General features: G+C 40.7%; 1 protein-coding gene across 1 annotated transcript in view; it reads right to left on the minus strand.

Annotated features, from left to right (window-relative positions):
- The window catches only part of c4b (complement C4B (Chido/Rodgers blood group)), a 19723-nt gene extending 10152 nt beyond the window's left edge, over positions 1-9571 (minus strand). Inside the window, exons 1-20 of the mRNA XM_016267242.1 lie at positions 9419-9571; positions 9184-9313; positions 8949-9061; positions 8605-8766; positions 8250-8417; positions 7731-7916; positions 7446-7604; positions 7202-7334; positions 6201-6272; positions 5782-5991; positions 5524-5635; positions 5253-5323; positions 5040-5179; positions 4411-4632; positions 4280-4331; positions 4069-4158; positions 3711-3917; positions 2353-2428; positions 1996-2188; positions 1724-1825 (exon numbers count right to left, since the gene is read on the minus strand). Of these exons, the coding sequence (XP_016122728.1) occupies positions 1724-1825; positions 1996-2188; positions 2353-2428; positions 3711-3917; positions 4069-4158; positions 4280-4331; positions 4411-4632; positions 5040-5179; positions 5253-5323; positions 5524-5635; positions 5782-5991; positions 6201-6272; positions 7202-7334; positions 7446-7604; positions 7731-7916; positions 8250-8417; positions 8605-8766; positions 8949-9061; positions 9184-9313; positions 9419-9571 (2751 nt within the window). The remainder of the gene's footprint in view (positions 1-1723; positions 1826-1995; positions 2189-2352; positions 2429-3710; positions 3918-4068; positions 4159-4279; positions 4332-4410; positions 4633-5039; positions 5180-5252; positions 5324-5523; positions 5636-5781; positions 5992-6200; positions 6273-7201; positions 7335-7445; positions 7605-7730; positions 7917-8249; positions 8418-8604; positions 8767-8948; positions 9062-9183; positions 9314-9418) is intronic.
- Positions 9572-10187: the final 616 nt, after the last annotated feature.

Below are 10187 nucleotides of genomic sequence, written 5' to 3' on the forward strand. Positions count from 1 at the left end.
AGATATGGAGAGTGTTTGGCCAGGCTCAGGTGGACCTGTTGCGACTCATATGATATCACACTATCCCCGCTGGTTCTCTCTGACTCATCCAGCTCCACTGGGGCTGGATGCCATGGTACTGACGTGGCCGAGGCTTCGTCTGTACGCCTTTCCTCCGATTTTTCTGCTCCCGGGAGTTCTGGAGAGAGTGCGCCGGGACGGGGCCCATCTGTTGTTAGTATCCCCGTTCTGGCCGGACCGAGTTGGGTCTCAGGCCTGATTTCTCTCCTTGACGGTGCTCTATCTCCTCTCACAGGCGGAGGGCATGCCCCCGCCCGGAGCTGTGGAAGCTGTGGGTGTGGCCTCTGAGGAGGCACAACTCATAACTTCCGGTCTCTCAACCGAGGTTGTTGAGACTATCCTCCATCCAGAGCTCCCTCTATGAGGAAACTGTATTTCTGCGGAGACCGCCAGCCTGACCCAGCTAACTGCCCGTTTGGTACAGTTCTGGAGTTCCGGCAGGCCTGTTTATCTGCAGGGTTGACCCACTCCACCCTAGAGGGCTTCGTGGCGGCCAGTGCAGCCTACCACACCCCTCTCGGTGGCCATTCAGTGGGAAGACACCCTCTTCTTACACAGTTCCTCTGCGGTGCGCTGAGGCCGAGGCCTCCGGCCAGAGAAGCTTAGGCTAAGTGTTGGATCAGGATGCTATTCCATAGCCTCGAGTCCTCTGATCTCCACTCTCCTTTGGGGGTCAAGATTCACTCCTCCAGAAGTTGGCCTTCGGGATGGCGAGCCCCGCCTACTTCAGCCGGGCTCTTCTGTTCTCTCGCCCTATCTGTGCAGTCTTCCACACTAGGCAGTGATTTGTAAGTCTGGCGGCGTGGGCATTCTCGTTCCCCTAGCGTTTTCCGATGCAGCTCGAGTTCCTGAAGAGGAACGTCTCAGGTTACGTATGTAACCCTGGTTCCTCGAGGGAACGAGATGCTGCGTCTCAGTGCCATACTTTCGGCATCTCTGCCAGCGCTTGCCTCATTCCTGAAGCTGACGCTGACTCCGCCGCACGTGCTTTTATAGCTTCCTGGTCATGATGTCACCCGCCTGTTAGGTCCCGCTCAGCTATTGGACTGATTTCACATGTTATTCAGAGCGTGGTCACAGAAGGCGTTCCCCTAGCGTTTTCCGACGCAGCGTCTCATTCCCTCGAGGAACCAGGGTTACATACGTAACCTGAGACGTTTTCTGTGCTATTTTTCTTTAAAAAAAGAGACATTTTCAATAATGCAAATACATTTATACACTAGTAATTGTCACAGAGCCCCTTAGTGGACATTATGTTTCCTTTATTACTTTGTCATTCGTTGATGTAGATACTTGTGTTCCTGCCATGTGTTCCCTGGTTCTTGTTTTCTGTTTGTTTCATTTATTAAATACTCCTGCATTTAAATCCTCCATTTCTGCCAGCATTCCTTGGCTCCCCACTTTATAGCATTGGCTTGCAGAAGTTTAGCATTTTGCGAGAGAATGTTGGAAATCATGCCTTCTTAATGCTTTTGTGAGTGAATGCGAATTTTCTTGGGGAACACATAAGTTTTACAAGCGAACGCAAAATCACTAAAATATAGCCAAATTTTTCCTTCTATATTTTTCTATCACCATGTCCCCTTAGTGGCTCTGTAAATTGTGGCTTAAATGTCCAAATACTTTTCATGCCAGTGTAACTGGTGCAATCACTGGTTCTTACCACATCAGTTACTTCTTTGTCCAAGAAAGGGAGGGAGCGACAAAGTGCTATCGTGATGAAAGCTGTTAAAGAGGCATCTTGCTCAACTCCTCCAATACCTCCCTACAACAGATACACTAAATATCAGCACATTTGCTGCAGTACCACAGGAATGAAATTCCTGTTTATGCTATTTTGCAATGTTTGACGTGTTGTTTTATAAAGTGTTTGACAAGGTAAAGCTTTTTGCAAAACCCTTTAGTTTACTGACAAATGATGGAAAGCATTTAGACCTGCATTTCCCTGTGATAGACTGGATTAGCATCAGTAAAGGACCCATCGGAGCTCTGTGTTTTAATCAGATAAGTGACTGCATGGCGGATGTCTTCCTGCGAAATCATCTTCTCTGTTGTTCCTTGCTGTTCAAGAGTTTCTATCTGTCTTTCAGCCACAAGAGACAACACTTTCACCACCAGCGCAGTCAACCTATGAGAAGTGAGAAGCAATCTTATAATTTAAATAGTTTGGGATTCTAAATCTAAACATTTTATTGGATAAAATATTTATTGGATGAGGCAAGTGCAGCACAGAACAAGTCACATTTGTTTGACTTGGCATATTTTCGCCATATAAATGCACACCAAATTTACCAGGTGCTTGTGGGATGGTTTAGCCAAGCTCCATAGGATCCATCAGGCTTTTTGAATGTTAAAATCCGTTCATATGCTGCCAGAATAAAATGTGAGTCAGAGCATGGAATCGCCTGACACAATCAAATTGTGTTAAATCATAGGCCTTGGTCAGGAAAGACACAATATACATTTTTTATGAATGACAACAAGGCTGTGAGGGATATTTGGTGCTGATTGTTCAAGGGAAATTCGCCCAAATATGAAAATTCTATGATCATTTTCTCACTTTTACTTAATTCCTGTCACGATCTCCAGCTGGAGTGCCCATGAACTCCACCAGAGGGCACTTCACCCCTGACTCTTGCCACTTTCACAGACTACATTTCCTATAATCCTTTGCCGGACTCTCTAGAGTCATTGCAACAGGAAACGGCACTCCTGGCCATGATGAGGGAACTGGAGCAGACTCAAGGACCTGCGTGGGCTCTGGAGCGGACTCAGGGACTAGAGCTGGCTTGTGAACAGACTCCTTACTAAGCACTGGGACTGGAGCAGGCTCGGGAGTGAATTCGGGGACTGGAACGGGCGGCACTCGGGAGGTTCTGGAGCAGAGGCTGCCACCTCTGGGGAAACTGCGGTGGTGTGTGTGGCTCAAGATCAGTCCCAAGGCGTCCGAGACTGGCATCCTGTGTGGAGGATCCACCGCTAGTTTCAGCCAGAGCAGCGGGCTCAGCAGGACCTCAGCACTGGTCCTCACAGAGACTGTTCCCCTCGACTCAGTGTTCCCTATAATGGCGGTCACCATTCTATGTGTTTGGGCCACACACACCAGCGCAGTTTCCCCAGAGGTGGCTGCCTCTGCTGCAGAACCTCCCGAGGCAGTGGCATCTGTTCCAGTCCCCGAATCTTAGTCTAGTTTTCTGGTTTGTCATGTGATTCCCTTGCCCTCATGTATCTTGCCATGTGCTCCCTTAGTCCTTGTGTCATGTAGTGATTGGTTGTTTTGATCACATGGTTCTCTGTTCCATTTTCTCATTGGTTCATTGTCTTTACTCTTCATGTGTCTTTGTGTATATAGCCCTCATGTGCCATTGTCTCTTGTCTAGCTTTGTTTGTGTAACTACTGTTCAGTGAGTTTGTTCTTGTTCTGCCAAGTCTTGTTTTTTGTGTATCAGTTCTCTTTTGGATTTCATTAAACTGCACATGGGTTCAAACTCAACTTGCCTCAGTGGATTTGTTACAATCTAGAACTTTGATCGAACTCTAACGTACTTGTATCCCTCACAGCCTGACTTTGATTTGTATTAAAATGGCATCTACCCGGGCTAAGGTCTTGTTTTTTTAAATCTCTTATGTGGCATGCAGGTACAGTAAACCTTGCTCAATGAAATCCAGTGCTTTGTCTCTGGATCCTGCTTCCAGTTCCAGCCATCGTTGACTTTTGTCCAGGTAGCGTATTGACAAGGCAGTTGGAGACATAAAGATCATAGTCTGCTCTCCACAACCTTTAGGAGCCCGGACCAGATTTTCCACTTTGGATGGTGAGAGTAATGGAACTGCAGTGGACTGGGCAAATACTACTTCTGCATTCAGAAAAAAAGAGTTTATTCTAAGAGTATAGCAAAACAAATATTATTAGGCTTGACCTTGACCAATAAATAAAGTTAAATAAGGATTATCAGTAATGGAGAATTTGAAAGCATTCACAACGACTTTAAACATGCTGCTTTGGACCTTCTAGTTTGACAAACAGGTTGACGTCTGTTTCAGGAACAGTGTTGTTTGGGAAAAATCCATTGATGAACAAGCGGTGGTCACTTCTACCTGATGAGCAGAGTTTAGGTTTTTATACACGGTGAAATTACTGTTACAAACATTGTCAGATATGAATATGAAGAATATGTGTAAATTAAACAAGCAATCAAATGACAGCGAACAATCTCACCATCCAAATTAATAAAATAAGTCAGCTCTTCTCTCATTTCCACTCCTTCATTCTGAGATATGAGAATAAAGACAAAATATAGATATTAGAATCACTGAAAGGATATTGTATAAATTTCCACTTCCCCTTACCTTGACCAAGAGCATCTTTTGAATAGCATCCACTCTCATTTTTTCTTCTTCTTCAACTTCATAAAGTTCAATAGTGATAGGGATTTCACCTATTTTCATGGGAATAGCAGGGAAAGTCACAGTTTGAGATGACTGTTGTTCCAGACTGATTCGGACAGCAGAAGAGGAAGAAGCTGATCCGGGTGAACAAAGACCATCCACATGTTCCATTTGCACAACGAGCTGACCATGAAAGTTATGAGGGAGGCATGTCAATCTCAGTAATCATTAATATACTGTATTACAATGTATAATGTGACATTTAATGCTATGATTGATTTAAATTAACTAGTTATTTAATAAATAATATGATATATGACTGAACGAACCTGACTACTCCAGTGAAGTAATTTTTAATGGACAGGCAGAAATATATTACTTAAGGTAATAACTTTTTAAAGTTCAAAAGATACATTTGAATTATTATAAATATTAATTTGATAATAAATATGTTCATTTATATTTTTTTATAATACAAATATTATTTCATGCATTAGAAAATGTATCTACAGTAAATGCATATAGCAGTTATTATCGCTAAAGTGGTATGATGTGTTCTGAAAAAAATGAAGAAATTAATTTAAACAAACCTCCCTTTCCATCTTGCCATAATTAAAGATCACTGCAACTATAGACAGTTGTTCAAAGCGTTTGACCGAATAGGGAAGCCTCAAGGAAATAAACAATGACTTAAATACAGTAAGGTCAACTGGCTCCACCACACAGAAACCTGCAAACAATAAAAAAATTAGTACTTTGGTGGATTTAAATTAAATTCGTTAGCAGTGAGAGGAAAAAATTACCATGGGATGGAGATAAGCTGAGAGCTTGGATCTCCCATGTTGTGATAGAGTGTGGTAAATGGATTTTGTGCCTGGAAGAAAGACCTGGTGCTATTAAACCATTATTCAAGACCTTTGTAAATCCTCAACATTGTTTTAATGGAAATCCAATGGAAACTTCTACATTTGAATACCTGTATGTGTATTTAATTGTAAAAATGTATTTAAATTGTATTTACAAAATTATTATAATAAATGTGTGAGCCCATTTTCCCACAGACAACCTACTCACCTAACTTTTTCTTTCACATCAATCTGCTTAAACTCAAAGCTTGGAGGGAAATATCGGCGGATTGTTTGTATCTCAAAGTCCAAGAATTCCTCGATTTCATTAGAATTAACAGCTGTGGGAATGAAATGATGAAGAATCATTTGTGGAAGAAAAAAATCTTCAGGAACTTCATTGCACCAACTGTGGCACAGCTGAATTTGATGGCATTTTACTGACTTAATTGTGCATGATAGCTTTTTGTTAAGATGCTATACTCACTTCGTCCATGCCCTGTCCTCTGGTCCTCTTTCCTCTTTTTGTTTCTTAGCTTGGTTGCAAACTCACAGCACTCTTGGAAGGCTTTCACACAGTCTTTGCTTTGCGTTTTGCTCACTCTTTTAGCTCGTTCCTCACAAGTAAACTTCATAGGAATCAGGGTGAAGCCATGGCGACAGCATTTCTGCAATTCTGCTTTTTTAAATGCAGCTTCTACACAACAAAGTGATGAGTTGTAATTAGACATCTTCAAGAGCGCAATCTGATCATAACATACATGGTGAAATGTCAATATAGGTCCAAAATGCCTCCATATTGACAAATGAAACAAAATAAAAAATATGGAGTGCACCTATGACTAAAACATAAGCTTTGAGAATTGATACAAAAGGTAAACAAACATTCAATTGACAATACTATACCTTTTCTAGCCATTTCTGCTTGAATATCTATAGAACGTTTGTTGCGTCTAAAACCAGATTCGCAGCTGAAACCTAGACGCACAATGAATTGGAAAATATTATTTGCATATTGTGACAACTCTTTCATGTACAGACAATAAGTCCAGTAAAACCAGTCTATTTCTTTCTAGAGCAGGGGTCTCCAAACTCGGTCCTGGAGGGTCGGTGTCATGCAGAGTTTAGCTCCAATTTGCCTGTACACACCTGCCTGGAAGTTTCTAGTAGCTATGCCTCGTAAGGCCTTAATTTGCTGGTTAAGGTGTGTTAAAGGGGTCATATGATGTTTCTAAAAAGAACATTATTTTGTGTATTTGGTGTAATGAAATGTTTATGCGGTTTAAGGTTAAAAAAACACATTATTTTCCACATACTGTACATTATTGTTTCTCCTCTATGCCCCGCCTTTCTGAAACGCGTCGATTTTTACAAAGCTCATCGGTCTGAAAAGCGAGGTGTGCTCTGATTGGCCAGCTATCCACTGTTCTGGAACAGTGTTGTAAATACAACTTAACCACTGATTTCTAGTCGTGTACTCTTTTGGAAGGCCAAACAAAGTATTTTCACTTTTGCAACGAAACACACAGTGTCTTCACAACATGGCGGCGGTGGCAGCAACAATAAAGTTACGCCGCCTTTCTTTGCGTGAACATTTGGGTGGTGTTATACAAATCTTCCCACATCGTGACGTAGACATGTGGGGGCGTGTTTAAATGAGGCGTTTTAGGAGGGCGTGGACGAGTTTTAACTTTTATAAAGAATATCTCTTTGTGTTTGAGACTTTAGTCTTTGCAACTTTAGGGATCTTATCTATTCACGAACAGCTTGTAACACTCCAAAGAGAAAGGACAATTTGAAATCGCATGATATGACCCTGTTAAATTAGGGTTGGGGCTAAATTCTGCAGGACTCCGGCCCTCCAGGACTGAGTTTGGAGACCCCTGTTCTAGAGCATCATTTGGCACCTTTTCTCATCATTGAACGGATTGTGGTCGAGTGGGAGATGAAGGCCAGGCCAGCATCATTAAAAACAGCAGCTGTGTTTTCTCCACCAGCATACGAACACCCCAGATCATAAGACTGCATGGAGGTGAACACCTTCACACAGGAAAATGAGAAACTGTAAAAGAACTCAACAATAGCTCAGAAAGATTCAGCATCCAGTATTTTTAAATGTCTATTTCAATGTCTAAGCTTTAGACAACACACCTGTTTTGGAGTGAGTTTGTTTTGAGCACCCAGTGCGTAAATGGCTTTGTCCACAACTAGTAAGGCAACTTTTGCGTTCTTTTGTGTTCCTACATCAATGTCAAGCTCAGCGGTATCATCTGGCTGATATTTATGGTAGCCATGCAGTTTTAGCTCAAGCTAAATAGAGATGAGATGGGACAGCAGAACTGTACATATTTGGCAAGTTTTTTTTCCAGCTGTACCGTGTAATTTGATTATAAACTTACAACAACTTTGTAAAAATGCTTTTTAGTGTCTGTTTACCTTTCCCTCACACTTGTCCTCTACATCTACCCACACTGAGTCTGCAATGATGTCACCATTTGTGTCATAGTAAAAACCGATCACTCTGAAGGACGGGATCATCTCTGGGCTGATATGGATGGCTATTTTTACTTCAGAACTTGATGCAACAGAGCTTGCTGATCTCAGCATGCCTCTGCTGAGAATCTGAAGAAACACACACATTTTGCAAGAGTTCTCAGGGTTATAAAACATTATTACAAAAAATGTAATAAGTTACTAAATGAGTACTCTTTTCCAGTAAAAATATCTAAACGTTCTTAAATCAAGATAAATGTACTAGAAATGCAAACTTTTGACATTGGCATTATTGTTTTCAGAGATTATGCTTTGTTATTTTTAATATAAATTGAACAAAAACGAACTGTGAGGTTTATGCAAAAAAAGCAAAACAACAACAAAAAAACCAAGGCAAAAATACGATTTAAGTTTTACCAAATGTAATAGAAATTTACTTTATGATTGTAAAACATTACTTACCATATAATATATTTTCCCATCTTCTGGATTACAATTGGAAAAAAATGTAATATCCAGAGAATTTTCTGGTAACAGGACTTTACTAGTTATACTAAGATGCAGGAAGCTGTTTCTTGTGGATTTCATTGGGCGCACTTCTTTTGTTGACTTGAAACCATCCACTGTTGCCTGTTGAAATTAATAGGTCAAAAATATACAGCATATACATTTTGAAAGTAGGCTCATTTCACACTGCCCACACAATCATTGCATGCTGTAACTTAATATATAAGAAAATAAGTGTACTGCTTGTACCAGCAGTGTGAAACAGGCCTTATAGTTATTAAAAAAAGCTTTATTCTTAGAATGAATTAACCTGCACTGAAACTGAAGGTGGTGTTCCTTCCAAGTTGAAAATGTAAAATGCGATTCCCTCTTTATTAGTTTTAATATCTACAGACTTTTCTTTGGTGCTTGAGACATCTAAGTTCACTTGAATGCCTTCAGCTGGGGAACCATTTGGGTGACGGATGGTGACCTAGCCAAAAACAGAAACCACTGGTATCATATCACAAAATCATTCAAAATATGTTACAAATATAGTAAAAGCTACCATTATGAATGACTTTAAGCATGATTTTCTATGACTGACAGTATCATTATAATGCATGATACTGAGAATAGAGATTCAACTGTGTCAAGTTGTGTGTTTTTTTTTACCACTGCTTGAAAAGGGAATGTAGGTGTGTAGAACGATCTTGTCCGAGACAGATCCACATTGTACGGGCTCAAAACAACGGGAAGGAAAGCTTCAGATTCCTGTACCTCACCACCTTATAAGAGGTGCACAGTCATTTTAGTATAAGAACTAACTTATGAAATGTTGTCAATTTTAACAAGCTAATCATTTTTGACCTTTAAAAGTTCAATGAACTTAATCTTAAAATATGATTACTTAAAATATCCGTGACTGTGACAGCAATGTAGAATTGGGCCTGAGTCGCTTCCAATTCCTCTAATGTGGAATTCAGTTTTTGACTGAGGTCTGACATTTTAACTGAAATCTCAGCATGGCCTTCTTTCACCTAAAAAAGGAGAAGACACAATATTAAAGAGTGATCAATCAGTATAGTAATCTGTTAATGTACTTATTCATCTTGGAGACTTAAGAAGTGATGGTTTCTACTCACAGATCCAGTTTTCTCCAGTCCCTTGATGAATTCGATTTCTCCAGCATTATTCTCTGACTCGTCCTTTTTTATCCCAAACCGACAGTGGAAACCACCATCAATGGTCTTGCCATATGTGTATCTTTCAAATGAGAGAGAAAATAAAAAAGACATTTCAAACTACTGTCTCAAATTTTGTAATTTCATGTTAAAGGGGTCATATGATGCGATTTCAAGTTTTCCTTTCTCTTTGGAGTGTTACAAGCTGATTGTGCATAGATAAGATCCCTGAAGTTGCAAAGACTAAAGTCTCAAAACCAAAGAGATATTCTTTATCAAAGTTAAGACTCTGCCACACCCCCCTAAAACGGCTCGTTCTAACACGCCCCCACATATCTACCTCACTATGTGGAAATATTAGCATAATGCCGCCCAAATGTGCACGCAAAGAAAGAAGGCGTGGTTTCAGTAACCGCAGTTAGTGTTGAAGCAGCATGTCAGGGAGACGCTGTGTGTTTCTAGGCGAAAGCAAAAGCACTTTATTTGGCCTTCCGAAAGTAGATGCATTTAGGAATCTTTAAGATCACTTACAACAGAACAGCAATGCATTTTATGGACGACCGTTTCATGAACCTAGGAGAGGAGGTAATTCTGACTTTGCTATGACAATCTAGCGCTTCTGAATCAGCTACTGTTTTGTTATTAGTTTAAGTATTTGCTATTGACTGTTCAAATGCGGAGTTTTGCGCATCGTGTGTGTGTGTGTGTGTGTGTGTGTGTGAGAGAGAGA

Source organism: Sinocyclocheilus grahami, unplaced genomic scaffold (assembly GCF_001515645.1).
Source record: "Sinocyclocheilus grahami isolate Dianchi unplaced genomic scaffold, SAMN03320097.WGS_v1.1 scaffold36.1, whole genome shotgun sequence".
NCBI classification, from domain to species: domain Eukaryota; kingdom Metazoa; phylum Chordata; class Actinopteri; order Cypriniformes; family Cyprinidae; genus Sinocyclocheilus; species Sinocyclocheilus grahami.